Genomic DNA, 19,492 nt, shown 5'->3' with positions numbered 1-19,492 from the left:
CAAAAACTATCAATCTATCAATGTCCAGATATTTAATGTTGCCGCCCTCTCCCTGTTCAACGCGGTAATGTCGGTAAAGTCCCTCCTCTTGGCCGTCTTCCGTGTCTCCATGTCGTAAAAGGGGCAGGGCGACGCCTCTAAAGCAGGAATATATCGGGGCGTGACATTTAAATTAGGCTCGTTTTCAGCCGCCGGATTTATCACCACCACGCCGGTTCTACGCCGAAATCAGCAGCGTACACACTTTTAGTAAATCACACGTGACACTTGGCGTACACTGATATTTACACCAGAATCTACACCAGATCCTGCGCAAGTTTGATAAATGAGGGCCACAGAGAGGACCGCCCCTTTATGCCGTTCTCTCTCCTCATTGGATAAAGGTTGTAGGATACAAGGAAAGTTTTCTCCTCGGCTCAGAGCAGAGCAGAGTGACTGACAGACCCGTGTTTCAGACCAAACACTCTATAGAAGTGATTGCTGTCGGAAGATATAACTATTTAAAGGGACAACAAGGAGTTTTGGAAAAGCGAAGCATTTTCACACCGGTGCAAGACAGACTCATGTTTTCATTCATCAAGAATTAAAGTCGGAGGTTCGAAGACGATCACATACCGTCGTAGTTCCGACCATAAACGGCGATTTGGCGGCGTTATTCTCATGACTCGCCACGAAACCGAAAGTAAAGAAACGCTGGTCGGCTCGACCAGCATTTCCACCACCACTAATAATAACAAAATAACGATAGAGACAAAACGATATATTTATCGAAAATGGGCCCCTTAACAAGTGTGGGTAGCGTAGATTCATCCACATTAACGTGAGACTTTTTTATAACCGAATAGAAACTCCTTGTTGTCCCTTTAAGACTTATATTAACACAATATTCCGCTTACTTCTGCTTTAAAGTGGAAAATTTGCTTGAAAAAAGTAAAAAAAAGTGTCTAAAAACAAGCTACTTTTAAAGTAGAATTAGATTTATTTTGACTAGAAATGACATTTTGACTAGAAATAAGACAAATATTCTTGGTAAGATTTTGATTTGAATTTTTGCAGTGAGTGGAGGAGTGGACTGACTGACTCTGGCAGCATAGGCTGGACCGTGTGATTCAACTTTTGGGAAATGAAAGTCTGTGGGGAATAGGGAGGAGGCTGCGGAGCACCAACGGAGTCTGGGGGAGTGACTGGGTAGGTGGAGGGGGGGTAGGTGGGGGTATAAACAGCGAGCCACCGACCACCGCCCCCTCCCTCTCCTCTCCCTCTCTGTCTCTCTCCGGCCGTGGTGAGGGGCAGCAGGCAGCAGGAAGTAGCCTAGTGCGTCCTCCTCCTCCTCCTCCTCCTTCTCCTCCTGCGGTCCTGTCCAGTCCGGTTCGGTCCAGTCCGGTTCGGTGCTGCTCCGTCTGCAGACATGATGACACCACCTGTCCTCCACATGTGCGCTGCTGCGGCCCTGCTCGTCTCCGCGCTGCTGCAAACGGCGGCGGCGACGACGACGACTCACCTCAACGGCACGTGAGTAACAACAAGTTAGTGATGATGATGATGAGGAGGAGGATGGTGGTGGTGGTGGTGATGAAGCTGCTGCAGGAAAGTTTAGAGTGTGTGCGTCACGCAGCGCTACACACTGCAAAAATGCAAAATCTTACCCAGAATAATGGTCTTATTTCTAGTCAAAATAAATCTAATTATACTTCAAATAAGACTCGTCACATTAAAAAAGTAGCTTGTTTTTAAAAACTTTTTACTTCTTTCAAGCAAATTTTCCACTTTAAATAAGTAGAAAAATCTGATAGTGGAGCAAGTTTTTCTTATTACAAGCACAAAAAAACTTGCTTTCACTGGCAGATTTTTCTACTTATTTCAATTGAAAATTAGTTTGAAACAAGTGAAAATGATCTAAAAACAAGTGAATTTTTAGGTGATGAGTCTTATTTAAAGTGGAAAGAGATTAGTTTTGACTAGAAATGAGACATTTTGACAAGAAATAAGACAAATATTCTTGGAAAGATTTAGAGTTTTTGCAGTGCAGGACAGGACAACAAGTGCGTGCATGCGCCAGGCTGCAGGAGAAGCAGCTGCACGTGATTAAGTTGTCTAAAAGTTGGAATGTTTGTTTGCTTTTGCTTTATTCTTGTTGTTGTTGCTTGTTGTAACTTGGTGTTGTGTGTGTGTGTGTGTTAGTGTGACATCGTCAGGCAGAGGCAGAGTTTGGCCTCAGGATACTGTTACGCAATCGGTGCAGATGATGTTGTCCACCAGTGTGTGTGTGTTTGTGTGTGTGTGTGTGTGCTCCCACCCAGCACCACATTAAAGGGATAGTTCAATATCTATTGGCAAATTGGCCCATTGCCATAATCCCTATAGTTTTAGGAGTAGGGTTGTTGCCTTTTTAATTGTCGGTGCAAGCTATTTTTAGAACGGCGGAGCAGAGCCGTGAGCTGCTCAGAGCTATGCTACGGAAGCTCATCGGATTTCTTGGTTTCAAACTCGTCAAATACACAATCCAACAACTCCACAACGCTCTGGTGGACAAGTTGTGAGCTGCACATTCACCACGCTATGAGATAACACAACGTTACCAGACAGAGTTGTTTTAGAGGGAAATTCATGCGTGTTCCTGTCGGGGGCAGTTTCTGCATTTGTCTGTATAGGGATTATTATGGCAATGGGCCAATTTGCCAAAATGTTGAACTATCCCTTTAATCTTCATAATCTGATAAAAAATAATCTGGACACTGGAGTGAAACAGTGGGAGATGATTGATTGATTGATTGATGAAGAGTTTATTTGGTTAATAAATGAACCAATCAGAAGTGGCGTCACCATGATGTTGATTTGAGGCTAAAGGGTCAAACACACACACACACACATACACACAAGCACACAAACACACACACAAACGCACACACACTCAGATTGTGTCAGCCTCCTCCTCGGCCCGGTGTGACCCCGTCATGTCTACGATGTCTTTCACACCCCGGTGTCAGAGTCCAGTGACTCTGGTTCCACTTCCTCTCCGGCACAAACAGCAGCAGCATCAATAAGCTCAACAACAACAGCAGCAACAACAACAACAGCTCAATTAAATGTGTCCTTTACTTATCATTGACAGCAGCTGCAAACCAAACACTCAACTCAAAACACTGTGTCTGTTTTCTGCTGTTTTCAAAAGTACAGAGCTACTGACTTGACAGACAACACACTGACTTTAGATACTAGGAAAAGTTTTAATATCAAACTTTCACCTTAAGTTCTGTGACTGATCTTTTACAAACATGGTACAAATACAAAAAAAAGTATGTTTAAACCTGCAGTGACACTTTTATTTGGAGCTTGTAGTTGATTGTTTGCCTCGGATATATAATTTTATTGGGACAAAGGCTATTTGATTTACGTTATTTTGTCACTTTGCACTTTATTGTAAAGCACTTTGTGATTTTATCTGTAAAAAGTGCTGTAGAAATAAAAGTTACTCACTTAAAACTTAAATAAAAATGGACGTATAGGCTTGTATCCAACCTGTCACTCAAAGTAGCCACACCCCTTAATTATGCAGAATTTTGTGCCTTTTTAATAAAACATAAACGTGTAATTGTCGTAAAGACCGAACATAATCCTGTACCAGGCTGTAAACATGTTTATTTCATTTTAACACTGTGGAGACTGGACATGCATTCTAGTGGACATTAGAGGAACTGCAGCTGCTACGAGGACGAGACATGGTTATCACATTATCTGATATAGAGCAACATTACGTTTTGTCTCAGTTTTTTTGTCAAGTTTTTGGCCAAGTGGTCATTGACCTCTTGGCGAAACGGTTAGCATCGTCGCCTTTTTATTTCATTTTAACATGGAAGTCACTGGGAATCGGAGACGCACTCTAGTGGACATTAGATGAACTGCAGCTGCTACGAGGATGCTACCTGGTTAGCACCAAGGGGGCAGTTGTCGGTCTGAGAAGTGAAGCTCACTTCCGCGTTCAAAAAAAAAACTGCAATCCCCTTGGCTTCCTCTGGGGGCTGGTGTCAGTCCGAGCAGCTCTGTGGACAGCTGCTTCGAGGCCAGTGGTCGGGTTCTCGGCCGGCCAATCCAACATGGCGCTGTTCAGGCCGCCATATTGGAGTCACAAAAACGACTCCCCAAAACTAATGGGTGATGTCACGGATGCTACATCCATATTTTTTACAGTCTATGGTTAGCACACAGTTGTCTGATATAGAGCAACATTACGTTTTGTCTCAGTTTTGGTCTCCACCAGCTGCTGAGAAACGTCACCTCAGGTCTTTATTTCCACTGTGTTCACTTGCTAGTGTAACGGAGGTCCGCGGGTATAGCCACAGTCACGAGGTAGCCGACCAGTGAGGAGAAGTGATAGTGTGTGGTGGTTAGTGGTACTGAAGTTAAACTCACTGACCCATAAAAGACGTGCTAATCCATTTGCCAAGTGGTCATTGACCTCTCGGCGAAACGGTTAGCATCGTCGTCCGCAGTGTGGGAGACGGGTTCGAAACCCGCTCAGGGCAGGCCAGAACAACATGACTCATATCTGTACCAGGCTGTAAATATTTTTTATTTCATTTTAAAGGGATAGTTCAACATTTTGGCAAATTGACCCATTGCCATAATCCCTATAGTCATAGCAGTAGGTTCATTACCTTTAATTGTCGGTGCAAGCTATTTTTAGAACGGCGGAGCAGAGCCGTGAGCTGCTCAGAGCTACGCTACGGAGGCTCATGGGATTTCTTGGTTTCCCTCATCAAATACACAATCCAACAACTCCACAACGCTCTGGTGGACAAGTTGTGACCTGCACATTCACCACGCTATGAGATAATAACACAACGTTACCAGACAGAGTTGTTTTAGAGGGAAATTCATGCAAAACAGCTGATGCGCGTTGCCTTCAGGGACAGTTTTTCATCAAGCAGTCTCTGCATTTCCCTCTAAAACAACTCTGTCTGGTAACGTTGTGTTATTATCTCATAGCGTGGTGAATGTGCAGGTCACAACTTGTCCACCAGAGCGTTTTGGAGTTGTTGGATTGTGTATTTGATGAGTTTGATGAGGGAAACCAAGAAATCCCACGAGCCTCCGTAGCGTAGCTCTGAGCAGCTCGCGGCTCTTCTCCGCCGTTCTAAAAACAGCTTGCACTGACAATTAAAGGGACAACGAGGAGTTTCTATTCGGATATAAAAAAGTCTCACGTTAATGTGGATGAATCTCCGCTACCCACACTTGTTAATGGGCCCATACCCCGACGGTATGTGAAAACTCCTCGTTGTCCCTTTAAAGGTAACGAACCTACTGCTATGACTATAGGGGATTATGGCAATGGGCCAATTTGCCAAAATGTTGAACTATCCCTTTTAACATGGAAGTCACTGGGAATCGGAGATGCACTCTAGTGGACATTAGAGGAACTGCAGCTGCTACGAGGATGCTACCTGGGTAGCAGTCTCAGTTTTGGTCTCCACCAGCTCAGCTCAGGTCTTTTACTTCCACTGTGTGTTCACTAACTGGTTGTCAGTCGCTATCGTCCTGACCCCCCGGTCCGTTCCTCTACCCTGCAGGATCTATGCCGTGACTGTGAGCTCCCGGCTGACGGGGGGCAAACAGGAAACGCTGTGCGCCCACATCCACGGCCCCACGGAGCCCGTCGCCCTGCAGGTCGTCATGGAGATGAAGTCTGTGACCACCGTCCTGCTAACAGAGGTCGTCAAAGAGGACTTCTACCGCTGCGTCACCTTCCAGGTCTGAGACACACACACACACACGCACACGCACACGCACACGCACACGCACACGCACACGCACACGCACACACACTCACACTCTGTTTATCCGTTTGCAGGAGGGATGTGATATTTCAGTCTATTTGCTTTGTGGTTTTATTTTTTCCCCAGTTGCAGGAAAAGGTAGATGGGAGCAGAAAACAAATGTGTGTCTTAAAGGGATAGTTCACCCAAAATTCAAATTTCATTATCTACTCACCCTCATGTCGACTAAGGGCTGCGAGAAGTTTCAGAGTCCTCCGTTCCTTCTCTTTTCTTTTCTCTTTTCTATATTTGTCCATATAATGGTTGTCAATGGATACCAACTTTCTTCGTCCAAAAAGACACACTAAAAAACATCCAAATACCTCCATAGTGCTCGTCTGTAATGTCCGTCTTGTATTGAAGCCCCGACATGAGAAATTGTTCCGAAAAAAAAAATGAAATAAGTCTGTATTTTAAGCTTGTTTGCAGCAGAAGCTCCCAGTGTCTCGGTTCACTGCTCTTCCTGTGTCATCTCGTGTGATTTGCACTAGGGCTGACCCAAAAAAAATCAAAGCTTCAAAGCTTCGTTCGTTGCCATGGAAAATCGATCATGAAGTCCGTGATCGATTGTTTTTTTTTTCTTCCTTTTTTCCTTTTTGACACCGGTTCTCATCGGCAATTGTTACATTAAAATGAGCAGGCGACTTGGCATCCTGGAAACCTGCCTGATTTTGAAGACATGCTGTGTTTGTTTGCCATTACTTTCATTATTTCATTATCAAAATATGATAATCGGGTCAGCCCTAATTTGCACTGACCGGCGGAACAATTTCTCATGTCGGGGCTTCAATACAAGAGGGACATTACAGACGAGCACTATGGAGGTATTTGGATGTTTTTTGGTGTGTCTTTCTGTTATGAAGACAGTTGGTATCCATTGACAACCCTTATATGGACAAATACTGCTGCACGGACCCCCCCGTAACTCAGAGAAGGAACGGAGGACTCTGAAAATTCTCCCAGCTCTTAGTCGACATGAGGGTGAGTAGATAGATAATGAGTGAAATTTGAATTTTGGGGTGAACTATCCCTTTAAGTCCGTAGTGGAGTTTCCAGGCACCCTCTGGGCCCTCCATTAAAACTAATGGCACAAATCCTGGCGTCATTATGTACCTAATTATCCGGCCGGCGCCGTGACCGAGGCTGTCAACGCCAATGGCTCTCTCTGCAAAAATTACTGCTCTGGTTTCTGTCACACCGTTGGTCGCTGTTATGCAACTCGGAGAGAGAGAGGCCCTTCGCTACATATTGATGTGATGTGAACCGACCCGACGGCCCCGAATCGGCTCCTATGACGATAGCAGCGCTGCTCGCTTCCCCTTCGGTCCCCCCCCAGTGTTTTGGCCCCCGCAGCCGGCTGCTGCTGGCCCGCTCTGGAATTTGTTTGTCTGCCCGCTAAAACAAAGGCTGCTTTCTGCCAGAGGCGAGCTATGTACCTAGCATTCCTCTGGAAAACATCCTCTGCCCCCCTACCATCAATCCCACAACACACACACACACACACACACACACACACACACACACACACACACACACTGATAGAAAAAACAAGAAGTAAGAAGAAGAAGGAGGGAAAAAAAACGCCCATTGCAAATTTTGGATCCAGTCTCTGTTATGTAATGGCCGCTCCATTAGTAAGTGAAAACATATGTTTTACAAGTATGACAGCATTTCATAATTAGCTTTGTGTTAGCGGTGGGGGTCGGTTATTGCTCAACACGGCAAAAACATGTCTTATTTCTTGTCAAAATGTCTCATCTCTATTCAAACTAATCTCTTTCCACTTAAAACAAGACTCGTCACCTAAAAATTAACTTGTTGTTAGATCATTTTCACGTGTTTCAAACAAATTTTCACTTGAAATAAGTAGAAAAATCTGCCAGTGAAAGGACGTTTTTTGTGCTTGTAATAAGAAAAACTTGCTCCACTATCAGATTTTTCTACTTATTTCAAGTGAAAATATGTTTCAAAAAGGTAAAAAGTGTCTTAAAAACAAGCTACTTTTTAATGTGATGAGTCTTATTTGAGGTATAATGAGATTTGTTTTGACTACAAATGACATTTTGACGAGAAATAAGACAAATATTCTTGGACATTTGAGTTTTTGCAGTGAACATTACATGGATTTGCTTCCAAGGGGTTTTTCTTTCGCGTTATAGCTGACAGATGTTTTCACTGCAGAGAGAAAGAGAGAGAAAAGCTCATTCTGCTTCTGCATGAAACAGAGTTTTAAAAGCATCATCCCCTTCCTTCCTCCGTCTTCCTCCTGGACTTTAAAATGACCCCGAGGTCCCGGTGCTGCCTGACAGATGTGATGTGATGTGTTGTGTTGTGTTGTGTTTTCTCCTGATGCTGCAGGTCCCGGCGGTGCTCAGCAGAACGGTGGCCAACATCAAGGTCACGGTCCAGGGCGAGAACGGCGCCATGACCAAAACGTCCAAAGTCGCCATCGAGCCTCCTTCCTTCATGCACATCATCCAGACCGATAAACCCATCTACAAGCCTGGGCAGACCGGTAGGTGTCCTCAAGCTCAACGTTAAAAGTGATAGTTCAACATTTTGGCAAATTGGCCCATTGCCATAATCCCTATAGTCATAGCAGTAGGTTTGTTACATTTAATTGTTGGTGCAAGCTATTTTTAGAACGGCAGAGCAGAGCTGCGAGCTGCTCAGAGGCTCATGGGATTTCTTGGTTTCCCTCATCAAATACACAATCCAACAACTCCACAACGCTCTGGTGGACAAGTTGTGACCTGCACATTCACCACGCTATGAGATAATAACACAACGTTACCAGACAGAGTTGTTTTAGAGGGAAATACAGAGACTGCTTGATGAAAAACTGTCCCTGAAGGCAACGCGCATCAGCGGTTTTGCATGTATTTCCCTCTAAAACAACTCTGTGTGGTAACGTTGTGTTATTATCTCATAGCGTGGTGAATGTGCAGGTCACAACTTGTCCACCAGAGCGTTGTGGAGTTGTTGGATTGTGTATTTGATGAGTTTGATGAGGGAAACCAAGAAATCCCATGAGCCTCCGTAGCGTAGCTCTGAGCAGCTCACGGCTCTGCTCCGCCGTTCTAAAAATAGCTTGCACCGACAATTAAAGGTAACAAACCTACTGCTATGACTATAGGGATTATGGCAATGGGCCAATTTGCCAAAATGTTGAACTATCCCTAATAATAATAATAATAAACATGAGTTTACAAAGTGCTTTACAAAAACAACATGAACATTTAGAAACCACAGAAAACAAGTCACAAACAAAAGAACACAGGCAAAACAGGAACCCAATAAAGAGAAGTCAAATATTAAAATGCTGGATGCAGTAAATAAAAGACGTGATCACATAATAAAAGGAGACAAGATAATATATGATAAGAAGAGAAGAGATAAAAAAACAGATGAAGGTATAAAATGTGTGGAGATGAGTCTAAAAGTAGAACCAATTCAGACAGTAGGAGTTCGTTAAGATGGGGAATAAAAAATGATAGGACACAAAAGAAAAAAACATAAACAGAAGATGACATCACACAAAAGCATGTCTGTAGAAGTTGGTTTACATGACACTCGAAAAAACTGAATTATGGGTTTAATCCATCTATCCCTGGACGACTAAAGTCCATGTAAACGTGTTAGTCCGACTCGGACTGGACTTCTCCAGATCCAACTAAAACACCCAGATGATGCGATGTATATTCGCCTTAATCAGACTGAAACTGGACCATGTGTGTGCGCATGCTTCACAACACTGGAGATGACACAAAGTGTAGCATAGCAACCGGCCCGAACCCACCTGACCTGATGAGTCAGCGCCGATTCAGTGCATTTCACAATAAACAACACACGGTACAACCAGCAAGAAGACGTGTTCAATGAGGGGAAAAAAAGCAAGCTCGACCCCGACCCGAGTCATTTGTATTTCGATTCGAGCCCAGCCGAGGTCAGCGCGTCTGGTTGGGCCGGCCCATTGAAACGACGCATATCGCCACCTAGTGTTGAGGAGGCCGACATGTTTCTATCAACTATTCAATTTTACCCATCGCATGTAGACTGGGACAAGGACAGAAATCAGATGAGACAAAGCTCACCTAGTATGATCTCCTACAACGTGAACCTTAAAGTTGACCAATCGGATGACGGAGCGCTCTGAAGCATTGTTATGTAACGGTCACGAGGGCCCGGAGAGGTGAAGTGACGACTTGTGGCGGTCAGCAGTACTGAAGTTAAACTCGCTCTCCCATAAAATACGTGCAAACCCGCCCGCCAAGTGGTCATTGACCTCTTGGCGAAATAGTTTGCATCGTCAATGTAAGTTAATGGTTTAGAGGTGCACACATTTGTTAATGTTCCTCGTGTTCTCTGTGAAGACTCTTCACCAAGACACCAAACCTTCCAGTTTTATTCCTTTCTATATTCTGAAGGTTTTTTACAGAGGGGATTGTTGATATATCATTCACAGCCTGATTTATACAATGTTTTATTCCAAAAAACATGGCAAAATTTGATTTTTTTGGGGGGCTGGTGACAGTATTTTCTCATTTACAAAGTGATAGAAAGAGATATCCAAAATATGTCAAAAAAATAAAACAAGAATTTTGAAAGTGGCTATTATCCACTTTTCAGATTTCTGTTCTGGAAATGAATGCAAATTAGCGCATATTTCATCAGATATTGCCTCATTTACATATTTAAACATAAAATTTGACAAAACTTGTAATACAAAAAATATTTCTCTTAATGTAAGTGATGAACTTGGGAAGTTTCATGGTGATATCTGTTAGTTAAAATGTTTATCCTATTCACCTGCAGTGTTTCCCCTTAAAACCAACTAAGGAGCCAAGCTGCTGTAAGCGGCGGGGATCGAACCAGCGATCTCCTTGTCAGCACTGCAGCGATCGGTGCGGCAGGTGTCTGGTGATAACAGCCAGCAGCCCACATTATCCTCTCTGCTCTGCTTCACTAATTCAGCTGCTCTAGCACAAATGTGCACTACTTTAGCACATCTGCATAATGCTGAGCCACCGGTTGACAGCTTCAGGAACGCTGGTGTTCCTCAACAGTTCTTCGTGAGGTTGTTTGGAAGAAAAAGTGGGTTGAGTTGATTTTTACTTTTTTCCCCCCTCTCTCTATCTCTCTCTCTCCTTTAATTTTGCTCCGTGTGGCGTTTGAGACCATTAATATTAATATAACCATGTAAAAAGTTTCAGACATTGGTTCAGCCTACTTTATCTAGTTATATTTTAAGGATTGGTGTTTTCTAATGTCCCATGATGTAACTCCATGTCCCAGAATGCCGAGCTGGTGGAGACGTAATAAAATAGATCAATTCTAAGGCAAAAGGTCCGATTGACACCCAGATATAATAAAATAAATGTAATTATGCTTTAAAGTCCCACTCCCGCGACCCTTTTCGGCCATTTTAAAACCAGCTCATTAGCCATGCACATTAGCAATTCACCTCTGGGGGGTGGGCGGAGACTGCGCTGCTCTGCACCCGCCCAGCCACCTCCTGGCACCCCACCCCCCGCTCGCTGACAGCTGGACATTGTACAATTACGGATTCAGCGCGTTTAGCGTAGAACTCCACACTGGGATTCGATCCCAGACTGGAGCATAGTCCTTGCTCATGGTGCAAGCTGCTCTACCAGGTGAGCTATACCTATTATACCTTGACAGCTACACCGAGCTGTGAAGCCTTTCACCTCTGAGCCAGATGCAGAGCGGGGCGGGAGCTTGTAGCACTAGTGCCCTCCCCTGGAGCTGTGACACCCTCAACTCCAGTCTTCCTGAAACTGCCAGTTTGCGTCCGCCATTGGTTCACAGCAGTTTGAAGGCAGAAAAACTCTGAAATGCAATTTTGCACTTCCTTCTCTGCTGATAAGTGCTCTAACACAAGAAAAATGCCACAGGAACATGTGAAAAGCTCAAAAAACACGATTTTCACGGGAGTGGGTCTTTAATGGAAGTGACATCAATGGATTTCAGTGGGGCAGTTTATTTTAGACTTTCTGTAGGCGCTAAGCTGGAAATAACAAGATCATATGAAAATACTAGTGCTGTCAAAAATATCACGTTATTAACGCAAATCAATTTTAACAGCATCATTTTTTTAAATCACGAGATTAAAGGGATAGTTAAACATTTTGGCAAATTGGCCCATTGCCATAATCCCTATAGTCATAGAAGTAGGTTCGTTACCTTTAATTGTCGGTGCAAGCTATTTTTAGAACGGCGGAGCAGAGCCGCGAGCTGCTCAGAGCTACGCTATAGAGGCTCAAGTTGGACAAGTTGTGACCTGCACATTCACCACGCTATGAGATAATAACACAACGTTACCGGACAGAGTTGTTTTAGAGGGAAATTCAGGCAAAACCACTGATGCATGTTGCCTTCAGGGACAGTTTTTCAGCAAGCAGTCTCTGAGTTTACCCTGTATTTACCTCGAAAACAGCTCAGTTTCGTAACGTCCATTATTATCTCATAGCGTGGTGAATGTGCAGGTCACAACTTTTCCACGAAAGTGTTTTAGAGTTTGGGGATTTTGTATTTGATGAGTTTGATGAGGGAAACCAAGAAATCGCATGAGCCTCCGTAGCGTAGCTCTGAGCAACTCGCGGCTCTGCGCCGCCGTTCTAAAAACAGCTTGCACCGACAAATAAAGTTAACGAACCTACTGCTATGACTATAGCGATTGCCAAAATGTCGAACTATCCCTTTAACGCCGGCGAGACACTGGACACGGAAGTGCCGCAAATAGCCGTGAAGCGCTGAGAAGCGGAGCCAGTTTCCTTTCGCCGCCCATGTTAACGTGTCGTTCTTAATGCTTCAAGGGACATTTAGAATAGATAAAAATGTGCGATTAATTTGCAATTAATCGCGATTAAATATTTTAATCGATTGACAGCACTAAAAATACACAATCTTGCCAAGTTTCATGCCGTATACATGAACACAGCCAAAATAATTTAAAAAAAAAGAGGAATGATAATCGCACAATAAAATGAACACAACTGTCCCTAATGGAACAAGGCACATTGATTATAATTTATTTATTACTTATTTTATTTTGAAGGCAGACAGATTCTTGTGTTTAATTTGAGTTCAAAAGTACAACATGAGGGAGATTTATTATTTATTTCAGTCGTATTTCATTTTAATGTGACCACTTTGACAAAAACCACTGGGTTAAAGAATTACATGGAATTAGCGCACACACACACACCCTCTCATAATATAATGAATCTTCTACAATGTCAAATAGTGTGTGTGTGTGAGATCTTTTAAATCCACAGTCTACACAACAAAAGCTTGGAGGAATTTATCCTTCCACTTAAGGAGTGTAAGTCATCGAGCAGAAGCTAATCATAAAGCAAACAACAGATTTCTCTGCTAATCCCACGCCGGCTGTGGAGAACCTGGTTTACTGTGGGATCCCGTTGGTTTGCCGCCCGTCACATGTTCCTGCACATGTCGCACAACGTTGTGAGTTGATGGTGACGTTTTTGTTTTTGTTTTTTTTCTTTCTCTCTAAAGTCCAGTTCCGCATCGTCTCCATCGATACCAACTTCATCCCTGTGGCCCGAGTGGTAAGTTTTTATTTATTTATATTAATTTTTTTCTGATTCTGTGTAATTGTGTGACTGTCTGCAATAATTCCTGCCAGTGAACTTTGTAGTGTGTGTCTGTATATGTGTGTGTGTGTGTGTGTGTGTGCGCGCTTTGCACCAAGCAGTCAGTTGAATGTGAAGAGTGAGGTCTATTTTGGTTCAGGAGAGTGGGAGGTGAAAGGAGGGCTGTTTGTTGATTTTGAAGACAGCGTGGGTGTGAAGCGCTGTGTGGAGTAGTGTGATAAACATGCTGTCAGAGTTCATTTGGCACACACTGCATTTGACCCAAACATCTGAATCAATATGGGCTCAAGGCCCTTTTCCGTTGTGTGTGTGTGTGTGTGTGTGTGTGTGTGTGTGTGTTTGTGACGATGAGAGGCTGAAAAACACAACGGCACAAACTGCAGCGACTATGAAATCCATTCAGATATCACAGGAGCGGAGGAAAGTGGTGGTAAATCCCATCAGGTAGAAAGACGTCAAAGCTGTGAGATAGAAACTCTAAATGTTTCTACACTGACATATAATCCATCTGCCTGTTCTGACACTTCATCTCAGCTACATGAATGAAATATTTAAGTGTGCGTGTGTGTGTGTGTAAAATTATCTAAGGTCTCTTGCATCATCTTTTACACTTTTTCTTTTTTCTACACACTGACACAGATCGTATAAACAGTAAACCACACAGCTCTTCTTCCTCTTTTTCTGTTTATTTCAAGAAAAAACTTTCTCAGACTGAGACTGACGCCAGTGAGCCACAACTTTAAAGGGATAGTTCAACATTTTGGCAAATTGGCCCATTGCTATATTCCCCATAGTCGTAGCAGCAGTAGGTTCGTTACCTTTAATTGTCGGTGCAAGCTATTTTTAGAACGGCGGAGCAGAGCCGTGAGCTGCTCAGAGCTACGCTACGGAGGCTCATGGGATTTCTTGGTTTCCCTCATCAAACTCGATCAAATACACAATCCAACAACTCCACAACGCTCTGGTGGACAAGTTGTGACCTGCACATTCACCACGCTATGAGATAATAACACAACGTTACCAGACAGAGTTGTTTTAGAGGTAAATACAGAGACTGCTTGATGAAAAACTGTCCCTGATAAGCTGTTTTGCATGTATTTCCCTCTAAAACAACTCTGTCTGGTAACGTTGTGTTATTATCTCATAGCGTGGTGAATGTGCAGGTCACAACTTGTCCACCAGAGCGTTGTGGAGTTGTTGGATTGTGTATTTGATGAGTTTGATGAGGGAAACCAAGAAATACCATTAGCCTCCAAAATGTTGAACTATACCTTTAAAACCACACTTATGTTTTAATATTGTAGTTTATCTGTGTTTTGCAAGATTAAATCCATAACTGCATCTTATTTTACATCCAACTGCTCCTGTTTTTAACTAGACTTCTCTGTTTTCAACTTATCTTTGTTTGGTACTTCAGATTTCGGATATGTTTGATATGTTTTAAGCATTTTGTGTTATGTCTTGTCCTCAAATGTTTTGTGTTTTGTCTCGGCTATATTGCAAATGAGGTTGCTCCTCTAATATATTTCCGAGTTTAAATAAAGCTTATAATAAGAAAGATTCACAAAATTCCACCATTCCCATCAAGTTGAATGGGGAAAATGTATTGTAACTCCATGTTGTGTTTATTGTGCAAGTTTTACATTAATTGTTTCTCTTTTATTTTTCAGTACAAAATTGTGGAGCTGCAGGTGAGTCTTGTTTATCTGACTTCAGAGAAACTATTATATTGTAGAGGCAGGAAGGAGAGAGGTTATGACGTTCAGTAAAAGTCCCTGACTGGAATCGAACCTGCAGGTTTACTGTTATATGCTATATGCACCTTATTTGGCAGGTAAAGTGACGGATTAAAGGTGTTTAAAGTCCAAGTACTGGATTGAATCATTCAGGGGTGCAATTGATTGGAGTGGACATGACTCATAAGACATAGTAAAGACTAGGGCTGGGACGATATGCTTTTCTCCCGATTCGATTCTTCTACGATTTTTTGGGATGGCGATTCGATTTAAATTGCTACTACGATATTGCCGATTCTCTCGATTTTTAGTCTGCATTTTTAACATTTATCTGCACACAAATACTGTAGGAGCCTATAAATTAACATACTCCATTATAAAGTAAAGTATAAACTAAACCCTTTTCAAAACCTGTACTCTCTGTATGTAAAAAAGGCTAACAAATGCACATTGTACAATATTTCAAAAAATTCAAAAAAAAAAAAGCGATTTAAAGATATTTATGTGAATCGATTTTTTCTCCTACCCCTAATAAAGACACAACATAATGATAATGAACAACTTGGAAATGCATAATTTATTTATTTAAAAATGATTAGGATGCTTAAAGGTATTTAAACTAGGGCTGTCAAACGATTAATTTTTCTAATCGCGATTAATCGCATTTTTTCCATAGTTAACTCGCGATTAATCTCTATTAAAAATATTATCTATGGCACTTTGGACTTTCAACACTCCAAAGTGTTGTAATCTCTAGACAAACAACTTTTAGACCAGACCTAGTAGGCTAGCTACCTAATCATAACACATGATGCATGAAACTCACACAGAATTGAAGAATTGCATCCAGTGGAAATTGCCCTTTACTTTGCTACACCTCTGCCTGGCCATGTGCATTTGTTGACAACAAAGCCGTCAAAAAATCAATGGATGGAGCTGTGGATATATGTTAGACTGTGTATATTTGTGTAGCAACCAACTTGAAGGTGGCTTACCGCCACCTACTGGACTGGAGGTCCCACACTCCAGTCCTCCAGTCCAGCAGACAGAGGACAAAATGGGCCGCGATTAACCGCGATTAAAAAATTTAATCGCGTTAATTTTTTTAATTAATCTCATCGCGATTAACGCGTTAACTCTGACAGCCCTAATTTAAACCTATAAGTTGTTTAATTAATAATAAAATGACCCCTATCATCTATTTAAGGGGGCTGAAAGCTATATGGACTGGGCTGCAATCATTAATTTTTCTTTAACACATTTTTTTTTTCACATGATGATTCTGGACAAAATTGATCAGCTGTCAATAAATTTTCCTCCTTCTTTGTTGTTTTGTAGGATCCTAATTCAAATCGCATTGCCCAGTGGTTGGACAAGTCCATCGACGGTGGCATCCTCGATCTGTCCCACCCCATCATTCCCGAGGCTCCACAGGGAACCTACCAAATCTCTGCCACGACGGACAAAGGAGAACAAATAGGCTACAGCTTCGACGTCAAAGAATACGGTGTTGACCTACTACGTCTCACATTTTAACATTAAAGGGATAGTAGCATTTTTTTTAAAGTGGGGTTGTATGATCTACAAATAGCCCCTAAGTACTTTAATTGCAGTAGAAGACTCTCTGCACTCCTCCCGTTAGCAACGCCAGCCCATAATAGCCCTGCCCAGAGATTTACAACATACAGTGTTGTGAATGGACCCAAAGAAACGGCCTATTTTCGTGGCCTAAAAGAGGTTTTACCTGGAAAAAAAAATACACAGTTCCATTGTTCGCTATAATATAATTTTTTCCAGCCCCTCAAAGTGCAGGAAAACGCAGTTTTTATTTGGACCTAACCAACTGCTGATCAGCGGGCGCTAACCCTGGGCGGAGGGATAAAAACTACGTTTTTCGCACTTTGAAGGAAGGAAGGAAGGAAGGAAGGAAAATTTATTTATATAGCACCTTTCACAGACAGCAGTCACAAGGTGCTGAACACAATCAGTCAACATTTGACCGACAGGGAGACAATCAATAACAACAACAACAACAACAACAACAACAACAACAACAACAACAACAACAACAACAACAACAACAACAACAACAACAACAACAACAACAACAACAACAACAACAACAACAACAACAACAACAACAACAACAACAACAACAACAACAACAACAACAACAACAACAACAACAACAACAACAACAACAACAACAACAATGCAGAGAACAATCGCAATACATTGGCTACAGTGTAAAAGAATTAATAAAAGGCAAGAGAAAATAAGTGGGTTTTTAGCTGCTTTTTAAATGATATGACTGAGGAAGCAGCTCTCAATTCTGGAGGCAGGGCATTCCAAAGCCTTGGTGCAATGGATTCAAAAGCCCTGTCACCTTTAGTAATGAGCCTAGTGCGGGGGACATGGAGCAGGCCTTGGTGTGATGAACGTAACGGTCTGGAAGTGGTGTAGGGTTTTATGAGTTCAGAGATGTAGGTGGGAGCTTGACCGTGAATGGCCTGATAGGTAATAACCAATATTTTGAAGTGAATCCTGAAATGTACCGGAAGCCAGTGAAGAGAGAACAGAATGGGGGTGATGTGATGTGATTTATGAGACCTGGTAAGGAGCCTGGCAGCGGCATTCTGTATTAATTGAAGACGGTCAGTGGATGATTTGCTGAGGCAGGAGAACAGTGAATTGGAGTAGTCCAGACGGGATGAAACAAAAGCGTGGATGATCATTTCTAGTTCGGGTGTGGAGACCATAGTTCTGAGCTTAGCAATGTTTCGGAGATGAAAAAAGCAGATCCGGGATAACTGATTGATATGTTTGTCAAAATTCATGTGTTGATCAAAGGTGACACCTAAATTCTTGAGATTTGGACGTATTAATGATTTTAAGGAACCCATACAATTTCTCATCTCAGAGACAGCGTCATCAGTACCAATGATAAGAAGTTCTGATTTATCAGTGTTAAGCTGCAGGAAATTGCTGGCCATCCAATTCTGAACTTCGGCCAAACAATCACATAAATTACTAACATTACAATTGGAGTTGGGGTCGAGGGACAGATATAACTGAATATCATCAGCATAACAGTGATAGGATATACCCTTGTAATTACTAATGATCTTGCCTAGTGGGAGCAGGTAGAGGGCAAAAAGGATTGGGCCCAGGACCGATCCCTGAGGCACCCCACAGGATAAGGGGGCGGATTCAGAGGTGAAAGGACCTACAGACACAGTGAGGCTTCTTCCTGATAAATAAGAAACAAACCAATCAAGGGCACGCCCCGAAATACCCACACAGTCTCTTAGTCTACTGATGAGGATGCTGTGGTCGACAGTATCGAACGCTGCAGTGAGGTCTAGTAGCAGAAGGACAGAGCACCTGCCAGCATCGGAGGACATCATAATATCATTAGTGACTCTGAGGAGAGCGGTTTCAGTGGAGTGCCCCTTGCGAAAGCCAGACTGGAATTTATCAAGTATGGTGTGGTTGTTTAGGACAGTATTAAGCTGACTGGCAACTACTTTTTCCAGCAGCTTTGAAGAAAAGGACACTTTGGAGATTGGCCTGTAATTATTAGGGATCGACGGATCAAGGTTGGGTTTTTTGAGAAGAGGCTGAACAATAGCTTGTTTAAAATAGGCGGGAACAAGGCCAGTTTCCAAGGACAAGTTGATAATTGAAAGAAGACAGGGGCCAATTGTGGTGATAACAGCTTTCAACATGGAAGAAGGAAGAATATCTAGTTGACAGGAAGAGGGCTTGGTGGAGGAGACGATTTTGACTAATTCCTGCAAGGAAATGGGTTGGAAATGACTCAGGATTGGCTGCAGGGAAGGGTAGGTAGGAGGAGGGAAAGGGGATACAGTGATGCTGGACCTAATGGAGGACACTTTGTCGGTAAAGAACGTGAGAAATTTGGTGCAGTCCTCATTTGAGGAGATAGGGGAGACAGAAGGAACCGGACTAACAATATTATTTATGGTGTCAAAAAGGACTTTTGAGTTGTGTCTGCTGGACGAGATGAGGTTGGAAATAAATGAAGCTCTAGCATCCTTAACCATGGAGTTGTACTCGGTGAGGAGGTTTTTGAGATGGAGACGGTGCACCTGGAGCTGTGAGGACTTCCACAGGCGTTCCACCCCACGACATTTCCGTCTAAAACAACGTATCGAGTCATTCATCCAAGGGAAGGAATTGGCTACAGGAACAAGACGGGTTTTCAAGGGAGCAATTTCGTCCAAGATGACCGAACAGTGTGCATTAAAAGAGTTGACTAGGCCATCAATATCATGGTGGT

General features: G+C 42.7%; 1 protein-coding gene across 1 annotated transcript in view; it reads left to right on the top strand.

Annotated features, from left to right (window-relative positions):
• The first annotated feature begins 1,136 nt into the window (after window positions 1-1,136).
• a2m1 (alpha-2-macroglobulin 1) overlaps window positions 1,137-19,492 on the top strand; it is a 57,337-nt gene continuing 38,981 nt past the window's right edge. Inside the window, exons 1-6 of the mRNA XM_085794813.1 lie at window positions 1,137-1,512; window positions 5,571-5,751; window positions 8,175-8,331; window positions 13,356-13,408; window positions 15,124-15,144; window positions 16,528-16,696. Coding sequence (XP_085650939.1) covers window positions 1,409-1,512; window positions 5,571-5,751; window positions 8,175-8,331; window positions 13,356-13,408; window positions 15,124-15,144; window positions 16,528-16,696 — 685 coding nt within the window. The 5' untranslated portion in view covers window positions 1,137-1,408. The remainder of the gene's footprint in view (window positions 1,513-5,570; window positions 5,752-8,174; window positions 8,332-13,355; window positions 13,409-15,123; window positions 15,145-16,527; window positions 16,697-19,492) is intronic.

Source organism: Trachurus japonicus, chromosome 13, assembly GCF_045865225.1.
Source record: "Trachurus japonicus isolate A0001 chromosome 13, Traja_1.0".
Taxonomy (NCBI): domain Eukaryota; kingdom Metazoa; phylum Chordata; class Actinopteri; order Carangiformes; family Carangidae; genus Trachurus; species Trachurus japonicus.
This window is presented reverse-complemented; position numbering and strand designations above follow the sequence as displayed.